Source organism: Ctenocephalides felis, unplaced genomic scaffold (assembly GCF_003426905.1).
Source record: "Ctenocephalides felis isolate EL2017-DRISC unplaced genomic scaffold, ASM342690v1 CF-g0.4_SCAFFOLD_00845, whole genome shotgun sequence".
NCBI lineage: Eukaryota > Metazoa > Arthropoda > Insecta > Siphonaptera > Pulicidae > Ctenocephalides > Ctenocephalides felis.
The window spans coordinates 49,514,140-49,536,809 of record NW_020536999.1 but is presented as its reverse complement, the minus strand read 5'-3'; the positions used below and the strand labels follow the sequence as shown (position 1 = coordinate 49,536,809).

Sequence of the window (22,670 nt, the reverse complement as noted above, 5' to 3'; positions counted from 1 at the left end):
ACTATAAATTAGATATACAGTCTGTGTCTAAACAAAGTTTTTTTTTCATTTTAAAATAATGAACTAAAAATGCCCTAACTTGTAACAATAGATACGATATCGTTTTAATTATATTTAATTTAATTTATGCATGATTTCAAGGTGAATTTTAAAAAGTTACAAACGAAACAATTTATATATTGTGATAAAATACATTAAGTTTACTAGATAAAATTATATCGATATTCAATGATTTGATTCACTAATAATGAAAATATAAACAAATTAAAATTAAACAAAAATATAAAATTAAGAGAATTATATATAAAACTTGTAATAACTGTATGAAACTATTCAATGTAAATAGCTTTCCGATGAGTTCTTAAGCATATGCAACTTCAACAAGAATAAAAATATATATTTAGATATCATGTTGCTTTAAAATACTGTTCACACAGGAGTAAATTTGAAATTCATTGGTCCAGTTGGGTTTTGTATCATGGTGTTCTTGTATTGCATTTCGGCTCCTGTCCAATGAACCTTGTAATCGGTGATCAGCCTGGACACCAGTACTTCCATCTCAAGTTCTGCAAACCTCCTTCCGACGCACATTCTTGGCCCAAAACCGAAGGGCATGTAGGCGAATTTGTGGGCGCATTTGGCCGAAGGGACGCCTTCTGTTTCTGTACGTAGCCAACGCTCTGGCAAGAACTTGTTCCAATCAGGAAACTGATTTTTCACTCTTGACGAGAAGTCGTGCAATAAAAATAGCGCTTTCTGCAAAAAAATATTAGGTTTTTAACACAACTATATGTAGTTTACGGTCTTACTATGACTTTATAAAAAATAATATTTAAATCCCGATTGGTTTCTAGTAATCTATTAGAAATATCTGACTTTGATTAACAAATAGCTAACAATGCGTAAAACAAAGTTTAAAATTTGAGTTTATTCATAATATAATAACTAAAATTTGGTTTAAAAACAGTAATATTCTGCTATTAGTCAAATAGTTATTTATTTTATTAATATTATTTCTACTTACTCCTTTAGGGATGATATATTTTCCCAGCACAATATCTTGAACTGCTAGTCTACCAACTCCTTGAGCGACTGGTTTAATTCTATGGGATTCCTTAAAGCAAGCTTTTAGATATGGTATGTTGTTTAAACCTTCAGCAGTAATGGGTGAACCTTTAGGAAACACTTTGCCTAAATGCTCTCTTAAAATATCTTGCTTATCCTGATTTTTAGCCAAGTTATACAGAGTCGTGATAGTACTTGACGAGGTCTGTAAATTTATATTGTTAAGGTGTAGAAAGACTACCAGGATCTTGGTAGAATATGGTGTTATAAATAGGAAAAAAATTAAAATTACACTTTAAAGTTCTCATTAAACATAAAATTCTAGATATTGTTTTCAAAACTTATTATACAATAGAATAAAAAATATCTTTTTTACAGATGTTGGATAATGGTATAATTTTAATCTATAAAGATGTTCTAGAGCAATCCTAATTCTATTTTGTTTAACTATTTGCTAGTATGTAAATTCGCTCAAAAATAGTGCATTATATGTAAAACTTACTGTATCTACGCCAGCAAAAAACATATCAAGGGCCATTATTATTGCTACTTGGGGATCTTTCTTCAGCAATTTTTCCAATACGCTCAAATTTTCTTCATCGCTTGATGGATTTGTTTCTAATCGTTTCATAGCCTGCGATATATATTTCAATGCTACTCTGTAAAATATATTTTGAATAAAATTATTCAGTTTAGAGACACGTCACAATCAGCTAATTCTTTAAGCAAATAAAAAAGATCTTACTCGGTTATATCATCGTAGACTTGCATAAGCTCGTTGAATTTGGGCGTTTTTATATATTTCCAGAAAGATGGTAAAATTTCAATTTCATAACCTAATACGAAGAACTTTTGTAATGCATTTATTAATTTTTCACCATCAGCATGCTCACGAGCATCTGGATTAAAACAACCAAGTCGTGTGTCTACTGCAATACGAGCAATCGATTCTAATGACCATTTATTCATTTCCATTTGAAAATCCTCTGGTACATTGCCTTCTTTATCTAGTCGGGTTTTCATTCTAAAGAATTAGGAACATTATAAACAAATAGTATCATATATAAAAAAATTTACTCCGTTCAATCAAAAGAAAAAATGTGCTCATTTTTTGGAGAACTTAATACTTGTACTAAACATTCATTCAAACCATCATTTCCACAAGAAATGAGTGTAAAATATAGAGAGAGATATTGATTCACTCACAGTGTATATTAATTCTAACTCACATAATATATTAAATTTATTTACCTTGCGATAAAATCGTTGGCAATTTCTTCAATCCATCCAACATATTGCCTTGTAATCTTATGCTGCATCATGGGCTGATTTACTACTGACCGAATTTTTTGCCATTCTTCCCCTTGTCTTATAAATAGAAAAGAATGAATAACAAACAATTCAATAAGATTTTGTATAAAACTTACGAGTGAATTAGACCATAAACAGATTTGAAAACTTCTGGTCTTTTTTCTCTCAAGTAATATTCTCGTGATTCAAAAGCTGGTCTATCAGGCCAAGGCCCTTCAGTACGATATACCTAAAACATAATTATTATAAATATTTTGTAAGTTGTGACTTTATATTTTGGCAATATATACTTTTTCCATATGATCGAAGTTATAAAGGAAAACCATATCGGGTTTACCAGGCAATCCTCTGATGGCAACAATATCTCCATATTCTTCATAGAGCTTTTCTGTTAGTTGGGCTAAATCGAGACCTTTGTATTTACCTGAAATAATGAATAACATTTAAATTTTAATTGAATATTTTTATAAAAATTGTGATTTTATGATTATGAAATTATGATAAATAATTATATTAATATATTAGTTTTAATAAACATTCGGTATGATAATTTTTTTCTCCAAAGTTTCTATACGTTTGTTTGTTCTAACTTATATATCGGAGTCATTTTTGATTGAGTCTTAACTAAATAATGTTATAAATTTTTCAAAAATAGCAATGTGATTATAAGGCATCTTTAATCTAATGAAAAAAATTAAACAAATAGTTGTTTCTACTATTTGGTATCGATCAAGGAGACATTTTGTCGAATAACATTTTCACAGTTATAATTTCCTAGAATTTATCGAAGAATAGATAGTAATATATGAAGGTTCGGGGTTAAAAAGTTCTACCACCAATGTGTCAAAAACCATTTGAAAGTAGAGGGAAAAATATATATTACCAGCTATAACCATGATTCTCATGCCCTGCTAACGGGAGATAAACGGTAATCTGTGAAAATCCACAATAAAAGTATTTTCTTCCCTTGGTAGTTATTTAGCATTAGTTAAGAGTGTAATTATTTTGTAAAATACCTTTAAAAATAAAATAAGACATTAATCTTGTTTGCCACCTAGCCGTTCTAAGTTACTCCGCCTATAGGGTAAAAAGGTCTAGATAACAAATTTTTGAAAGACATAAAAAAGCACATTTCTACAATGATGAAGTAGCTGGCAGTTTCACTGAACGTAGTCAATAATTGTTCGTTTGAAATGTGTTCTTTGTTGTGATATAATTGTTTTGGTTTTCACAATATAGTTTATGTTTGCTCAAAGTCAAATTGGACCATTGTACCTCACCCGGTTCTACATATATACTTTTTATTATATTTACTTAAATTCATCAAATATTACTTGAAACTTTTCAAAAAGCAGGTCAAAGAATAAATACTTAATTCATTTTCTATTTCTCTTCGCAGAAATTTGAATTTTTGTTTATAAGGTAAGTAGTATTATTTACAATTATATACAAAATTCAAAATCCAAAAAGAATCTGAAAGATTTGAAACGTAATCAATTGTATATAGCATTCAAAAAACACATCCCTATACACTAAAAGTATTAATTTGTTTAATTCTCTAGAAATTGTTTAGAATATACCTTACTTAGCAAAACAACATTTGCCGGTCCAGATAGTATATATATATATATATATATATATATATATATATATATGCAAATATGCTTTTATAGTGTAAATTCTTGGATGTTTGTTTTTCTGTCTGCATAACATACGAAATTCATTCTATATTGAGACAAGGTCAATATTCTAAGAGTAACTTCCTACTAAATGATGTCATTTATTTAGTTCATTGAAACTATTACCGAATAATATGATCCTAATGAAAATGCTATATATATATATATATATATATATATATATCTATATATATATATATATATATTAACAAAGTCTAATAATCGGGCATAACATCAATAAAAACAATGTTTTTGTTTGTTTTTATTGATGTTATGCCCGATTATTAGACTTTGTTAATACATATGTCAACATCAAATTCAGAATCATACATATATATATATATATATATATATATATATATATATATGATTTAATTTTAAAATGATTGGCAAATATTATTCTAATTAAAGATATTTATTAACGATCCAATAATTTTATCTAGATCGATTTCATTAGTTTAAATGATCTTCAATAATTATTAATTAAATTATCAATGAAATGAAAATATGGTTGTGAAATTCATAGTATAAATATATATTACCTCCAGGTGCAAAATGATGGGCTACACCAATAATTGGTAATGTTGAAGGTCCAGGTATCTTGTTGTATGGTAAAGCATCTTTGACGGATACAGCCTGAGTTAATTTTTGCTAATTATTACAAATATATTTAATTTTATTTTAATCGTTTTAAATATATGTTAATTTCACTGATTAATAACTGTTATCGAACATTCATGATTATTGCTATCTATAATAAATTTTCCCATAACTGCGCAAATAACATACCTCAGCTATATTTGTAGAGTACTTGTTCACGATAACATTTTGTATAAGTTTTTGTTTCAAAAATTCCCGAGATGCCTTGTTACTTAACACTACTATAGACCTTGAACTGGGAAACATTTTAATATTTTGAAGTAAATAGTAAATAAATCATATATTTTTTATTAATAAACACAAACACTATTCACTAGCCAATTCATCAATTTGTAAGCACAGCATCTGATATCACCTTAACATTGCAACTGATGTGCTAAGTCTATATTTGTGTTGATATCATTCGTGACTAGCAATATTTTAAATAAAATTTATGCGCAATACATACATAAGTGTGAGTTTACTAATCACAATGATGATGCCAAACAAGTTCTCAATCGTAGCATAATTATGTTTATATTACTCAGCATTAAATGTTATGAAATTTAGGTAATTTAATTAAAAAAAAATTTTTTTTGAATATTTTGATTTAGTAACACATTTGTTTTATATATTTATATTTTTAACAGCAATCAGAACCTTACGAGCCCAGTAACACATTTTTAAAATTAAAATTATGCTTAAATAATGAATTTTCTAATAAATGCTATTTAATATTTTGAGTTCAATTATTTGATGAAATTAATCAATCCTAATGATTTTAATATAGACTTCAAATGCCATGTATACATTAAACAAAATGCAACTTCACTCATATGTTATTATACCCCATCACAAAGATGCAGTTATGATAACATAGTTTTTTTTTGACATTTTTGCTTTTTCTAGGCGTAACTACATGGCATTTTGACATTATTTAGTACCATTTTGTATAAGAAGCGCTACGTAACATAGTCTCTACGTAACATTGGTCTATTTTACGGCAGAATCGGCCCTTTGGTTTGATGATTGACAACAAACACAGTTATATAGGACCACAAATAAAACAACGAACATTTCTTTATGAAGTGAAAACTAAACTATCTATTTTAACTTACACTTTTTTCTCTTTATACAATAGCTTATAAGGTATATTATTCTTTTATATTGTATCTTTTTACAATATTTTCACAAACTTTTTTGTATACTTAGAGCATTTAACTACCTAAAACATTTCACTTTTTTATATTCTATACTATTTTTATTTATAGTATATATATTTTGTACTTCATTATCCATAACAGAATTCTTTATTCTTTATTTTTCTTCCACACCTTAACTTCTCCATTGCAAATTTTGCTTTCTTCTCTTTTAATTTTATTCTAATTCAAATTAAATGACAATTGTCAGGACTCGAACCGAGTACCACCGGCGTGTGGTACTAGTATAGGATATACTAATGACTAAGCTAACGCCGCCACTATATTGTTTCTTGATTGATTTTAATAAAATCAAAAAAATATTTGGCATCGACCTTACACGGTCATTCAGTCATGGAGAGAAGTCTAATGTTTTGTTTGATGTACTCATATTATTTTTAAATTTATATATTCGTTCCGATTCTGTTACAAATTCAAAAACAACCTTATTATTTACAATTATTTTTTTCACAAATTTGACAAATAACTTTAATATTTATAGCTATGCTACATATGCAGATACAACTATTTTGTGGCCGACACTATAAACTAGGTAACTGACTCAAATTCAAACCAAGATGCAAAAATCTATAGAATACATAAAATTTATATTTTTAACGGTTGATTGTATAAAAGTAGAACACAAATTTTAATTGTACAATAATCTAGATACATGATACTAATATTAGAACTAGTTTCTAATATATTATTTGGACATTACATTACACAGGAGTCAATTTAAAATTCATTGGCCCAGTCGGGTTTTGTATCATGGTGCTCTTGTATTGCATTTCCTCTCCGGTCCAATGAATCTTATAATCAGTGATCAGCCTGGTCACCAGTACTTCCATCTCGAGTTCGGCAAACCTCCTTCCGACGCACATTCTTGGCCCAAAACCGAAGGGCATGTAGGCGAATTTGTGGGCGCATTTGGCCGAAGGGACGCCTTCTGTTTCTGTACGTAGCCAACGCTCTGGCAAGAACTTGTTCCAATCAGGAAATTGATTTTTCACTCTTGTCGAGAAGTCGTGCAATAAAAATAGCGACTTCTGCCGAAAAATAATAAATTATTAAATAATTATACTTATACTGCTTGCTGACTAGTATCTAGATTTGAAGTGAAGATCACTAACTTTCTAACTCAAAATTTAGAATATTTTTTAGTAACACACTAATGTTATTGCAAATAAAATAATTTAAATTTGTTATTATAATAATAAATTATTTTTATTAATTTTATTTCTACTTACCCCCTTCGGAATAGAATATTTGCCCAGAACAATATCTTGACCTGCTAGTCTACCAACTGCTTGGGCTACTGGTTTAATTCTATGAGACTCCTTAAAGCAAGCTTTAAGATATGGTATGCTGTTCAAACCTTCAGCAGTTATTGGTGAACCTTTAGGAAATACTTTGCCCAAATGCTCTCTTAAAATATCTTGCTTATCCTGATTTTTGGCCAAATTATACAGAGTTGTAATCGTACTTGACGAGGTCTGTGAATTAATGTTGGTAATCATGACTGTTTTATTTTGAAATTGACGTTAACAGAAAGATGTAAGTAGGTAAAACTTTTCAAAACTGACTCTTGTCTAATATAATTTTCATATATTGTATATTATAGATATAAGTTTTAATCAAAGTTACATAAATAGTTAATTTGTGTTAGATATGTTGAGAAATTATATTGACTTTTGATTGGTCTTTGAATTTCTTCATTTTCTATTTGATCTAATACGAGCAATGTGCAAATATTAACCTATTTTTATCATTTTATAGTTTTATACATTTTTTAGTATATCTATTTAGTGTGCTAGAAAAATATCTCACCGTATCTACGCCAGCAAAAAACATATCTAGGGCCATAATTATTGCGATTTGGGGATCTTTCTTGAGCAACTTTTCCAATATGCTTAAGTTTTCTTCATCGTTTGTTGGATTTGCTTCTAAACGTTTTCTCGCCTGTGATATGTATTTCAAAGCAACGCTGTAAAATATATTTAAATAAAATTATGTATTTTGGTTTCTTATAACTATCATCTAATTAAGCAAATAAAATAGATCTTACTCAGTTATGTCATCGTAGACTCGTATAAGTTCCTTAAACTTGGGCGTTTCTATATATTTCCAGAAAGATGGCAAAATTTCAAGTTCATAACCTAATACAAAAACTCTTTGTATCGCTTTTATCAATTTTTCACCATCAGCATGCTCAGGAGCATCTGGATTAAAACATCCAAGACGTGTATCTACTGCAATACGAGCAATCGATTCTAATGACCATTTATTCATTTCCATTTGAAAATCTTCGGGTACATTGCCTTCTTTATCGAGAAGAGTATTTAATCTGAAAAATTGAATATTTGATACTAAAATTCATTAAAGTAAAAATTTCTACACAAAAATTTTCTCTTTCGAAAAAAAAACGAGCTCGAAGAAATCGTTGATTGTACTCATAATTTGTGCCTGTATATTAGATTGGGAGCGTTATATGCGCACTCTTACTCATGTTATTACTAGATATAAATCAATTAATAAAACATAATATATAAATTGATTATAAGTACCGTGCAATAAAGTCATTGGCAATTTCTTCAATCCATCCAACATATTGCCTTGTAATCTTATGCTGCATCATGGGCTGATTTACTACTGACCGAATCTGTTGCCATTCTTCACCTTGCCTAATAAATTGATACGCAATAATATTAATTAGTTAATTGGATTATACTCGGAATATTCTAATTAATAATTTGATAAAATTTTGGTAAAATTATACTTACGAATGAAGTAGTCCCAAAACAGATTTAAAAACTTCTGGTCTTTTATCTCTCAAGTAATACTCTCGTGATTCAAAAGCTGGTCTATCAGGCCATTGCCCTTCTGTACGATATACCTAGGAAATAATAATTAAAAATATTTTTGTATTTGTGTTTTTATATTTTTGCAGTACATACCTTTTCCATGTGATCAAAGTTGTATAGGAAAACCATATCTGGTTTGCCAGGCAATCCCCTTATTGCTACAATATCTCCATATTCTTTATACAATTTTTCTGCTAGTTGTGCTAAGTCGAGACCACTGTATTTACCTGGCATCATGATTGGAATATCTTATATATAAAAATAAATCACAAAATGTGTTGGAAAGCGCATAACTCAACAACGCCTGGACCAGTTTGGCCAATTCTTTTTTTTAAATGTTCGTTGATGTCCAAAGATGATTCTTACGACAAGAAAAAATAGAATAATTGTCAAAAAAACCCTAAAAACAGCCCTTTTCTTTTCCTCATACAAACGTTTTTTCACTAAAACGTAGAATCAATTTGAGCTTTATTGCTAATATATAAAGTTTATATTAAATTACAAGCACTCACTGTATACTCCTTCTAAACGATTATGCGGATTTTGATAAATCTTTCTGAAGTTTGTTAAGGAAATTTTCTATGATGTATGTGAATATTAAGTACTGAGATGTATGTGCAATATTGTAGAAATAAATGGAAAAAATTGTAAAAAATGACATGTCATTGTTTGCATTAAAAACAAATAAAAACTATCATCTGCCAAAAATTTTAATTTACTTATGAATCTAGACAATGTTGGAATATGTATAATAAATTTATGATTATGAATAAGAAAAATGAAATGTCCACATTATTATTGCCAAAAAGCAGCTGAGATGTGCCAGAAATTAAAATAATAAACATATGAACAGGGTATGACAAATTAATTCACTTGAAATATGAAATTAAGTATTATTCAGCGCCAATCCTACTTTTAATGCGAAAAATACGAGCGCACGCCTTAGGGGACACCAACACAAGATTCGGATATTAAATTTTCAATATAGTTATTTTTAGGTAAAAAATTATAGCTATTACAATTTCTATTAACGAATATGCTTATTTCTATGCCTATTCTATCTTTTCAAGGTGAATATTTTAACAAAGACTTCCTACTACATGATGTCATTAAATTGATTCAAATCGTTCCCAAATATTATAATTGGTCAAGGTAAGGCGTAACAAGTACATATTCCAAAAATACTACTTAATGCATTTTAATATAAATTTAATATTATGAAGCGACTAAATAATATCTCTCGAACAAACTTATTGATGTTCCAGTTGTTTTATGTGAATTTGTAGAAATGAAATGTAAACATATTTGTACAATTTGCATGCTAATATATGTATGCTATTATATAAATAATTACCCCCAGGTGCAAAATGATGGGCAACACCAATAATTGGCAATGTTGAAGGTCCTGGTATCTTGTCGTAAGATAGAGCATCTTCGAAAGATATAGCCTGTTTTAATCATATCAATTAATACATATATGTTAAACTTAATGAAAAATTTATATAATCTATTTTAAAGTATGGTAATTTTACAGAGTAGTGAATGCAACCATTAATTCACGATTATTGTTATCTAAGATAAATATTCCCATAAATTCACAAATAACAAACCTCAGCTAGATTAGTAGAGTACTTGCTCACAACAACATTTTGTAAAAGTTTTTGTTTTAAAAAATCACAAGGTGCTTTGTTACCTAACACTACTAAAGACCTTAAACCAAACATTTTGAAGTAAATAGTAAACTTTTATTATTCTGAAGTAGATTGTAAATTATTCCTATTTTTATTAGTAAATACAAATACTACACTGGACAATTATTCATGAATGTAAAAGCACAGCATCTGATATCACCCAAACATCACAACTGATGTGTTCAATTTATATTTGTGTTGATATGATCGTGACTCGCAGAATTTTAAATGAAATTTATGCGCGATACTTACATAAGTATGAGTTTACTAATCTCAATGATGCTACCAAACAAGTTTTAATATGATAATTATATTTATATTATCTAGCATCAAATTTTATTCTTTTTTCTTGTAGCGTTTAGTATACAAACTTAGCATCTAATTTGTTGCATTATAGAACCTATTAATATTAGTAGATAAAATACAAAATTATTTTCTGGCATTATATTATACAGGAGTAAATTTAAAATTCATTGGCCCAGTCGGATTTTGTATCATAGTACTTTTGTATTGCATTTCGGCTCCTGTCCATTGAACCTTGTAATCGGTGATCAGCCTGGTCACCAGTACTTCCATCTCAAGTTCTGCAAACCTCCTTCCGACGCACATTCTAGGCCCAAAACCGAAGGGCATGTAAGCGAATTTGTGGGCGCATTTGGCCGAAGGGACGCCTTCGGTTTCTGTACGGAGCCAACGCTCTGGCATATACTTATTCCAATCAGGAAACTGATTTTTCTCTCTTGATGAGAAGTCATGAGTTAAAAAGAGCGCGGTCTACGAAAAAATGAACACAATAATAAAATGTTATGTAGTTACTATAAATTTGTCATACCCCTTTCGGAATGAAATAGTTTTGTAGAACTATGTCTTCTCTTGCTATCCTTCCATTTGCTTGAACTACTGGCTTCATTCTATGCGATTCTTTAAAACAAGCTTTCAGATAAGACGCGCTATTTAAACCTTCGGCAGTTATAGGTGAACCTTTAGGGAATAACTGTGATAAATGCTTTCTTAAATTATCTTGCTTATCTTGATTTTTTGCCAAGTTATATAAAGTCGTAATCGTACTGGAAGCTGTCTGAAAAAACATAAAAATCACACTATAGATTATGAAAAGTAATTAATTATTTGAAACTTGTTATTATATTAAATTGTAATTATCATAGTTTATTAACTCACAGTATCTACTCCAGCAAAAATCATGTCCAGAGCCATAATTATTGCTACTTGAGGGTCTTTCTTGAGTAATTTTTCTAAAACACTTAGATTATTTTGATCGTTTGTAGGATTGGCTTCTAATCGTTTTCTTGCTTGTGAAATATATTTCAAAGCAATACTGTAAAATAAATGAGTTATTTCAAAATAACACTTTCATCTAAACTAGTTAAATATTGAATATAAGGGACCGATTCTGCCGCAATGTTATGATAAGGTCATGTTATGAAGAATTTTCCATAGTAATATAGACAAAAGTTATGCGGTTGGTGTTCAGTCAGGCGAATTTCTCAGGTTTTCTCATACAAAACATAACCTAAAAGCCGCACAAATGTCAAAAAAACGATGTTAGATAAGTGTGTGTTTCTGTTTCCTCTTAGGTAACATACGAGTGACGTTGCAGTTTATGCTTAAAACGCCGGAATGTACAGCAAATACATGATATTTTGACAGCATTCAGTATGATTCATTCGCATAATGTATGGGGAGTCGGAGCGTAACATGCCATGCGGTAACATTTCTCTGTTATGCGCAGAATCGGTCCATAAACCTACTTTGTCACGTCATCGTAAGCCCGCATTAATTCTTTAAATTTGAGAGTTTTTATATGCTTCCAGAACGAAGGAAGGATTTCAAATTGATATCCTAATTGAAAGAATTTTTGTATAGAGTTGATCAACTTTATCCCATCCGAATCATGATGGTAATCTGGATTCAAACAGCCAAGTCGGGTATCAATTGCGATACGAGCGATCGATTCTAAGGACCACTTATTGATTTCCATTTGAAAATCTTTGGGCACATTTCCCTCTGGATCAAGGAGAGTTTTCATACTAAAAATATAATTCAGATATCTACTATAAAAACTTAGTTTAATGAATTACTATTTTCAGTTTTTTTCTACTATATATATAATGGGCCATTTCTACTATATTAGCGCTTATAAGAATTTGTCAAATTCCATTACTTTTTGGTGACAATAAATAAAAAAAATTAAATAAACCAGTTGAAAGTGGCATCGTGTTTTAAGGAAAATTGCTTAATTTTCTTACAAAAAATTAAGTTTTTAAAAATGATTAAAAATTTTTTCATATCTGATTTTTGACAATTTTGAAATTTTTGAAAAAAATTACTATTTTTGAAAAAAAAAACATAATTTTTTGACGAAAAATTGTATCAGCACATACATACATGTACGCACACAGACATATACACACATACATTTATTTTTTATAATTTATAATATATAAATTTTTTTAAAATCTCATTTTTGACAATTTTGAAATTTTTGAAAAAAATTACTTTTTTTGAAAAAAATTAATTTTTCTGAAAAAAAAATTTTTTTTCCAAGAAAAATTGTATCCGCACATACATACATATACGCACACAGACATATACACACATACATCCATTTTTTATAAGGTAAGCCAAAACATTCAGAAACCTTTGAATCGTAAATATATATAAAAACTTTCATTTTCAATCTTTTGCGATTACTATAACTTACCCTACGGTGAGTTAGAAATATATAATTTAAGTATAGTTTCAGATTTGTTAGTTTGAATTGTAAATATTGAAATTCTTCGAATCTTCTTTAAGGAACATGTATCATTGGATTGTTTCCATTTATATTATATAAAAAAAAATCAGTCTTTCGTTTTGTCTAGTATAATATTAAATTTGTAATCTCTAACACTAATGAAATAGTTGTTATTAAATTTAATAATGTAGTTTATATTTTTGGCTCATTTTGTATCATTTTAATAAGAGTTATTTAATCACGAAAACAAGTACGTGGGGTTTTAGATTATATCTGACAACAGTTTGTTTAATTATAAATTTGGTATGGTAAATCAATGGTTTCAGTTTATTGATGTAATAGAATAAAACTAGTATGTGTATCATTTTTACCGAGCTAAAAAATCGTTTGCAATTTCTTCAATCCATCCGACATATTGTCTGGTAACTTTATGTTGCATCATTGGCTGATTTACAACAGATCGAATCTTTTGCCATTCCTCACCTTGACTGCACATAAAAAAATAATTTTAATCAATTGATAAAAACAATCTAAAATCAAGTATTTTGAAGTACTAACGAATGAATCAGTCCATAAACAGATTTGAATACTTCAGGTCTTTTTTCTCTCAAATAGTACTCTCGTGTTTCTAGAGCAGGTCTTTCAGGCCAAGGTCCTTCATTTCGATAGACCTGAAATTTTAAATATTTGTTATGTCTGTTATGTACATTTATGTAGAATTTTGGTATACCTTTTCCATATCTTCAAAATTATAAATGAAAACCGTATCAGGTTTGCTTGGCAATCCCCGGAGGCACACAATGTCTCCATATTCATCATAAAGCCTGTTTATTAATGATGTTAAATCCAAGCCACTATACTTTCCTATACAAATATATAAAAACCATTAGAAGACATAACATCAAGTACAAAAGAAAATATATATTTATTAAAAAAATTACAGCATCATTATTTTTTACTGTATTTTGAAATATGATTTTATAACATCATGAGTGAAACTACAGTTATGAGAAAAAATATAACAATTATAAACTAAATGAATCATAGAAGCAATATATAAAGAACTCAAATAAATACATAGAAAGATAATATTAGAATTTTGATCTCTAGCTACAAAATTATTATTTAAATTTACTTTACTAAGATAGAGTAAGACTGTAATAAAATTAAGAAAAAATAGAATAGACTCTAATGGGCCAATTTTTCCCTAAAATATACCAATGTTATGGCTTTTTTTTCATATAAAATGGTACTAAAAACTGACATAATGTTATGTATTTGCTCATTTAAACATAAAATATATCTTCACTCATATGTTATTAGGACACATCAGAAAGATGCAATTAAAACAAGATTATTTGTTTGACGTTTGTCACGCTTGACGCACAGCGACCACATAGCATTTTGAAAGCTTTTAGTACCATTTTATATGAAAACCACAGCATAACATAGCCTTGCCATAACATTGATCTAATTTATGGGAGAATTGGCCTATAAATGTTCAAATAAATATGTGATGAAATTTATAATTATGTAACAAAGATATATATGTATATATTATATGTATATATGTATAAATAAATAAATATATATATATATATATATATATATATATATCTGATAGTGTCAAACACTGATCTATTACGTAATGTTATTTGATTCATTTAAATTGTATCATTAAATATTTTACTCTTGTGCAAGGTGAAAATAATTTATTTTATGTGTTTGGACGCATGCAGAGTATAATGCTTAAATTATTTGAATTAAAAATTTATATTTCTGGAGGATATTCAACCTATTATCATGCTAATTTACCTCCTGGTGCAAAATGATGAGCTGCACCAATAATTGGTAATGTTGAAGGTCCTGGTATCTTGTTGTATGGTAATACATCTTCGATAGATACAGCCTAATTAATATTACAATCATTATCATTGCGTTTTTAATGTAAATGAAAAATTGATTAAATTGTATCATATTATTTTTCAAATTCAAATCTTCTAACTCGTGTAAGATAAACTATTCCAAAATTATGTTAATTGATTTGATTATGAGTACATTATCGTATAAAAATCAAACATTAACATTATATTTTGTTTATCTGTAAAAAAATTATCTGATTCATTCTCAAATGATTTACCTCAGCAAGATTAGTCGAGTACTTATGCACAATATTTTTTTGCACAGATGCTTTCTTTATAATATTTTTCAGCACATTGTTATTCGATTGCAATAGAGATTTTGAACTTAAGAACATTTTGATTTTTTCACTAATATGTATGTTTTACATTAATTATTAATCACTTTTAATAGTATTTCTTATCACAGTGTCAACTGTCATATCAACAATATAACTGATGCATGTGTTTGAATATCACATTCATACGACCAGCGCTGGTTATTTAAATTAAACTGTTGCGCAATTTATTCGTCGAATATATTATTTTAATAATCAATATGAGTAAGAAAGTGTTGGGAAATCAAAATTGACACTCATTAACTCCCCGAAGGAAAAGTTTATGGATTATTTTTCGTGACAAAATCAGATTTGCTTATTAACTTCCCGGAGGAGAAGTTTATCTATTCATAAAAAAATCAGATTCATTAATTTTATTTTTTAAGTACAACTTCTTTAGGCGCGACTAGGGTGTAAATCCGTACAAATGCAACGGAAGTCGGTTACGCCCGAACTGTTCGCTCTCGATGAGATCATTTCTATACAGGTCGACTGTGATTAGCTGTCGTGTATGTGAATACAGATCTGTCGTTGTATGCGTACCGATATCAACAAGAAAATTGGCATAGATAAATAAACATTTTAATGTTATATCGAAGCACAAATCTTGATTTAATGAAAAATGCCTGAAACAAAAGAATATTTTACCCTGTTCCTTAAAAATAATAAAACAAAACAAACATTTGTGCCTTGTACCAAACGTAAGTTTATTGATTAGAAATTATTTATATATTATCTGTAGTTTCTATAAATCTTTGAAGTTATTATAATGGAAAATATTTTTTAGGCGAGACAGATACAACAGCTGTTCAAAGAATGAGATTATCTCGTCAGCGAAAAAGTAAAAAAATACAAGCAAATAAGTTTTACTTCAATCGCGTGTGAACCTTACGCGCAATCTTGTTTTCGACGTTTTAAGCCATTCTGAATCGAATGAGACCAAATTTGGAAAATGTATGTGTGTGTTTGTATGTATGGCTTTATGTGTATGCGAGCCAATTTTTTAATCTCAAAAAATTCTAAAATTAAGTAAGAGAATTTACAATTCATTTAGTATTGTGCAATTTACATTTTGGGAATCCCAAAAATGCATTTTAATAATTTCAATCGAATGATTACCTCATAAAGTAAACAGAACAATCCTAAATGGATTTTTCTTATAATACTATTTACCGTTAGTTCAATATCCAATTACACCCTCTTGAATTTGGGGTTTTTAATTAAAAACCACAGTTGCTTACTTTTACGAAAACATGCACTCCAGATTCATAATTATTTTCAGATCACATTTTTCTTTATTAATCTAAAAGATTATAAATCAGATACAAGATAAAATATTTGTTTCACAAATAAACACTTATCTCTACATCAAATTTAGTATAAAATCGTTCTCAAAATGCAGTCTTTAATTAGTGTTTAATTCACTTACGATCGGGCAAAATGATGTTCTTGGCTGTGTTTAGTGCTATTCTTTGTGCAGTGGCTGGTAAGTAAAAAAAAAAAATTATTTTCTCCATAATTGAAAGTATAACATGATAGCATTTATTTATTTATTAAATAAATATTGTTTAGCTGGGCCTACTAATCGCATTGTTGGAGGATTGGAGGCGAAAAATGGATCAGCCCCATTCATGGTTTCTTTGCAAGCGGAAGACTATTTTCATTTTTGTGGAGCCTCTATTCTGAATGAGAGATGGGTTCTTACTGCTGCTCACTGTATCCAACCGTAAGTTTAATAAAATAATAATATTTTTCATTGCACAAAAAATACCAACACTTGAATTATTTTTGCATATTGAAATTATCTCATTACTCCTAGGTATTTACAAGTTCTAAATACATTTCTCATAGTATAAATATTTTTTTTTATTTGTTACATTTCAGAAATGTACACAAGTACGTTTACGTCGGTTCGAACAACGTAGAAGTAGGCGGAACACACTACGAAATCGAAAAAGCTTTCTATCACGAAGAATATGATGGAGTAGATCTTGTAGATCATGATGTTGCCTTGATCAAAGTGAAGACAAACATTGAATTTAATGAAGTTGTTCAACCCATTAAATTACGAAGAAAGCCACTCGTTGGTGGTGAGGAATTGAGAGCAGTAGGCTGGGGAAATACAAATTCAGCAGGAGAAAATTTTCCATTGAAACTTCAAGAATTGTACGTGAAAGCTTTGACTAATGAGGAGTGCAAAGCTAAATCACCAATTCCACCAACGACCCAAGTCTGCACACTTTTGGAAAAGAATCATGGTGTATGCTCGGTAAGAAAATTAATAATTATTGAAAATTTATAATTTTTAGAAAAATATAAATATTACTTCCATATTTATTTTATAGGGAGATTCTGGTGGTCCATTGCTTTTGGATGGCGAGCAAGTTGGCATTGCCTCATTTGTTATCTTCAAATGCGCAATGGGGTACCCTGACTATTTCACAAGATTGTCTCTATATGTAGATTGGATTGAACAACACATGGATTAAAAATAATAAAATAATAATTTAATTTACTTGTTTTATTTTATTCATTTTTTTCTGAAAAAATCATGTGATATATATTTGCGATATTCACATACAAGTGATAAATTAAGATACTCGTCTGATTGGAAAACTTTAGTATATAAGCATCGACCATATATATTTTTTCATTAAAGTACTCTATGATGTTTAACCATATTATAGTCAAATATCATATATATTATTTTATAAAAATATTGTCATTATCTTATACCTTCAGCAATTTTCAAAGTGTGATAGATCATTAACACGCACGAATCTAGATATTTTTGAAAATTTTAAATGACACATGCATTTATATATTTCATAGGTTATAATACAATTAGTCAACTTTCCATAGAATTCTATAGGATGAAATAATCAATAAAACTAATTTCACATTCACAACCTAAACTTAAAAAAAGAGTGCGCGTAAGGTTCACAAGCGATTGAAGTAAAACTTATTTGCTACTGTACAAGATGGCATTTAAGTAAAAATAAATACATCATATAACAATTTTGAATAATGTTTATGAGTAATATGGTAATACTCGTAATATGACATGACCGGTTTGTCATTGTAATTAGCATTTAGAAATGAACATTCATTAGAGAAATGAAGGAATTGCTGATTAATAAATTCTATAATATTTGTTCACACAGTGGATTATGTTAAACAACGCCTAAACAAATATTTTTTTCGCAACTTCGCTCATCATGTAATTGTGCTTGAAGAACATCATGTAATTAAAATTAACATACATTCATCGACTGCTTGTATTTTTTTTTACTTTTTTGCTGGCGATATAATCTCATTCTTTGAACAGCTGTAATATCTGTCTTGCCTAAAAATATTTTCCATTTTAACAACTTTAAAGATTTATAGAAACTACGAATAAGATAGAAATAATTTCTAATCAATAAACTTACTATTCATTAATCTTATTAATCAATATTTTCAAGGAACATGGTAAAATATTCTTCTGATTCAGGCATTTTCCATTAAATCAAGATTTGTACTGTAACTTTAAAATATTTATTTATCTATGCCGATTTCCTTGTTGATATCGGTACGCATACAACGTTGATCCTGGTACGCAAACAACGACAGATCTATATTCATATACACGACGTCTAATCACAATCGACCCGTATGGAAATGATTTCATTGAGGGCGAATGACAGATCATTGGCACTCGACTCGGCCGTAACGCACTTCCGTTGCATTTGTACGGATATACACACTAGTCGCGTCTAAAAAAGTTTTACTTCAAAAACATCTACTATTAGTTGAACATTTGAAACAGAAAACCAAAAGCAAAATACCCCCGCTTTTTAGTCATCTTACATGTTGAGTTATTTTTTACTAACATTGAAATGTATCTAATATTTAATATCGTTTTATTATGAACTTGGTCATATATTTAATTAGTAGAAAAATATAAAAGCAAAAAATTAATTAATATTTGAGCTTCTGGATTCTTTCAATGAAAATTAATTACAGTCTTAAATTGTGAAAACCCCACAGATAACGCCATTTATATATTAATAATTTTGATACTTTTGAATGTTCTAACAAACAACATGCTTTATATTATACTCGTATATGATTCAGTAATCGGGATTTCAAAATAATTAAAATTCCACTTTAAATTTACTTTATCTGATACTCATGTAACACTTCAATAATGGTTTGTACTTATGCTCACATTTTTAAAATGTGTATTTGATAAAAAAGATATATAAGTGTCTTGTACATGTGATTTGAGTTATTTGAAGCTAAGAGTTAATAAAATGTCACACCTGGTGAAACTTTTCTTTGTAATGTACTGTGCTTGTGCATTAGGTAGTAGAGTAATAGAAAATATGATTAAAATTATTGTTAGAATATCATAAGTGAGATAATCCAATACCACCAGTGAAATAAATCATAAGTATTAAAAAAAATAATATAAAAAACACGAATTGTATAAAATATATATGTAAATTTTATATTTCATTGTATTTATATATTTCTTCATGGTCTTTTCCAGCATCGGCACTGAAGTACTCCATCGATCATGGTCCTCGTATCATCGGAGGTGAAGTTGCAGGTGAAGGATCAGCACCTTACCAGGTGTCCTTAAGAACCAAGGAAGGAAATCATTTTTGCGGTGGATCAATACTAAATAAGCGATGGGTTGTAACTGCAGCACATTGTCTTGAACCGTAAGTAAACCTAAATAATATTAAAGAAGTGCCTAATTATTATTAATATCTAATCTATCCAATTATTTTATCATACATGCAAATCTGATATTGGGTGGTTCAAAAAAGTTTTCGGTAAACAGATTCTATATAAAAAATGCACTTTTCATTTTTGACCTTTTGATTTCTGAAGATATTCCTAATGCAAAAACACCATATAGTTTGGTTTCGATTTTTGGACTTCATTTGTTCATATATTATCATTAATTTCTGTGCAGGGAAATATTAGATTCGGTATACGTCGGATCCAATCACTTAGACCGAAAAGGCAGATATTACGACGTAGAACGGTATATAATTCATGAAAAATATATAGGAGAACTAAATAATTTTTATGCTGACATCGGTCTAATAAAACTTGATGAAGACTTAGAATTCAATGACAAAGTCAAGCCAATAAAAATTCATGAAAACACAATTCAAGGTGGTGAAGGGCTTAGAGCAACAGGTTGGGGACGTCTTGGTGCTGGTCGCCCAATTCCTAATAAATTGCAGGAGCTACAAACATTTGCTTTAAGTGATAAAGATTGTACAGTAAAAACTGGTCTTGTACCAAAGTCACAACTTTGTGTTTTCCGTGCATCGGAAAAAGGAGTTTGCTTTGTAAGTAAACATATATATTGTATCATCTTTCCAAAAAAAAGATAAAACTAATATATATGTTATTTAATTTAAACTTGAAAATAATAAGAAATAAATTAATTACCTTAGGGTGATTCGGGAGGTCCTTTGGCAATCAATGGTGAACTTGTTGGTGTTACTTCATTCATTATGGGAACATGTGGAGGAGGACATCCTGATGTCTTCGGTCGAGTCCTTGACTTCAAACCATGGATTGATTCTCATATGGCAAATGACGGCGCATAATTCTTTTATTTAATAATGATTGAATGTAAAATTATAAACAAATTGTAAATTGCATAAATGATATAAATGCAGGAAATTCGATTTTTTTGTATGATATCTTTATCTTAAGGGGGTATTTTAGTGTAGAGCGATGAATTTTAGGTCATTTTTAAAGTGTCGTAAAAGAATGCAATGAATGTTTTTACTATCCATTTTTTACCACTTGTTTATTAATATTATTAAAACACAAAACAAAAATAAACTAGCTGTAAGTGGAATTCTGTCTTGAGGCAATTATGGCATCGTGCTTTAAGGCAAATTGCTGGAACTTCCCGTACCGTAACGAGGAATACTGAATGTTTTCAAATAGATTATTATAAATATTGTAACATTGTCTAATATTTATAAGAATTATATAAACTGAATTGCAGAGTTGAAATTATTTATAAAGTATATTAGAACTAATAGTCAGAATTAAAAATAAAATCTGAAATATTTTCGATATACAAAAAACTAAACTAAAAAAAAAAAAAAAAAAAGTTGGAACAAAATTTTTTTTCCAAAATAAATTATTTTGTTAAGACAAGCAGAAAGTTCTTTGAATCATTTAAATCGGACGCTTAGTTCTCTCAAAATCTGTCATTTTTTACATATTTAGCTCCGTATCTTCAAAATGGCTGGGCCTGCCTTTTCCAAAAACTAATAAACACTTCTCCCAATCATTACTAATTGAATGTTTTTTAGATGATTCAAATCGGATACTCCGTTCTCTCAAAAATTCGATTTCTATTTTCTGCACTCTTTGCTCCGTATCTCCGAAACGGCTGGACCTGCCTCTGCCAAAAACTAATCAGCTCTTTTCCCTATCAATAGGAATCGAATGTTTTTTGAACCATTCAAATCGGTTGATCCGTGCGCCCTAAAACGTGACTGGAAATTTGTATCCATACATACATACACACACACACACACACACACACACACACACACACACACACACATCCATTTTTTCTGAGGTATGCCAAAACGTTCAGAAACCTTCAAAACGTCGAGAAATGTAAAAATTTTCAATTCCGATTTTCGGCCCATTACAATAACTTACCCTACGGGAAGTTAAAAAGTTGAAAATTGTAAAAACTGGCAGCTGATGAAGTGGGTGGTCTCAAAAAATTGTGGCAACTCAGTTTTTTTTTCAGCCCTCCTAGCCATCGGAAATGCGAAAAATAAAAAGATTATTAATCTACAATGATGTCGCAATCGCCCGAACCAGCAATGAGTAAAAAAGAACATTTTTTACAACAAATTGGCGACTGTTTGAAAAAAAAGTGTTTTTTTACTGTTTTTTTGAGTTTCTCGAATTTTTTAAAATAGTAAAAAATGGAATTTGGGGATAATCCTAGATCGGGCTATAGATAGGTCTATAAACAAGACTCTCTGAACATTTCAAGTGAATCGGTGGATTAAAACTCGAGAAATCGTGTCAACAGTACTGAAAAAGTCTGTTCTGAGAAAAACGCATTTAAAGTTTTGCGTGAAGCCAAACCAGTATGGAGACCGAGTCAGTAAAATCAGTATGCAATGCAGTAATACAAATTTTTGCATAATTAATTATAAATTATTGTTAGTAATGTTAGAAT

At 29.1% G+C, this 22,670-nt stretch overlaps 3 protein-coding genes across 4 annotated transcripts; 1 reads left to right on the top strand and 2 right to left on the bottom strand.

Moving 5' to 3' along the window:
* Nucleotides 1-359: 359 nt before the first annotated feature.
* On the bottom strand, nucleotides 360-5,063 carry LOC113364286 (cytochrome P450 12b1, mitochondrial-like). Of its 2 annotated transcripts, none has more exons than XM_026606775.1 (9): nucleotides 4,845-5,063; nucleotides 4,598-4,706; nucleotides 2,667-2,800; nucleotides 2,493-2,605; nucleotides 2,317-2,433; nucleotides 1,811-2,089; nucleotides 1,568-1,724; nucleotides 1,025-1,270; nucleotides 360-756 (listed from the first exon to the last, which is right to left on the bottom strand). In XM_026606775.1, the coding sequence occupies exons 1-9, from the start codon at nucleotides 4,959-4,961 to the stop codon at nucleotides 430-432; spliced, it is 1,599 nt and encodes a 532-aa protein (XP_026462560.1). In that variant the 5' UTR covers nucleotides 4,962-5,063; the 3' UTR covers nucleotides 360-429. The 2 variants fall into 2 exon arrangements, with proteins under 2 accessions (XP_026462560.1, XP_026462561.1); XM_026606776.1 differs by having other exon boundaries at nucleotides 4,598-4,691.
* Nucleotides 5,064-6,607: 1,544 nt separating this feature from the next.
* On the bottom strand, nucleotides 6,608-15,460 carry LOC113384865 (cytochrome P450 CYP12A2-like). Its single transcript, XM_026622636.1, has 17 exons — nucleotides 15,344-15,460; nucleotides 15,019-15,112; nucleotides 13,934-14,067; nucleotides 13,762-13,874; nucleotides 13,575-13,691; nucleotides 11,628-11,784; nucleotides 11,281-11,526; nucleotides 10,902-11,222; nucleotides 10,368-10,499; nucleotides 10,112-10,205; nucleotides 8,851-8,984; nucleotides 8,677-8,789; nucleotides 8,461-8,577; nucleotides 7,962-8,240; nucleotides 7,724-7,880; nucleotides 7,144-7,389; nucleotides 6,608-6,942 (listed from the first exon to the last, which is right to left on the bottom strand). The coding sequence occupies exons 1-17, from the start codon at nucleotides 15,458-15,460 to the stop codon at nucleotides 6,616-6,618; spliced, it is 2,898 nt and encodes a 965-aa protein (XP_026478421.1). The 3' UTR covers nucleotides 6,608-6,615.
* A 1,374-nt stretch (nucleotides 15,461-16,834) lies between these two features.
* On the top strand, nucleotides 16,835-21,135 carry LOC113384856 (transmembrane protease serine 3-like). The gene is made up of 8 exons (XM_026622626.1): nucleotides 16,835-16,925; nucleotides 17,012-17,165; nucleotides 17,324-17,708; nucleotides 17,785-17,925; nucleotides 19,720-19,786; nucleotides 19,974-20,148; nucleotides 20,406-20,790; nucleotides 20,899-21,135. The coding sequence occupies exons 1-8, from the start codon at nucleotides 16,880-16,882 to the stop codon at nucleotides 21,052-21,054; spliced, it is 1,509 nt and encodes a 502-aa protein (XP_026478411.1). The 5' UTR covers nucleotides 16,835-16,879; the 3' UTR covers nucleotides 21,055-21,135.
* The last annotated feature ends 1,535 nt before the right edge of the window (nucleotides 21,136-22,670 follow it).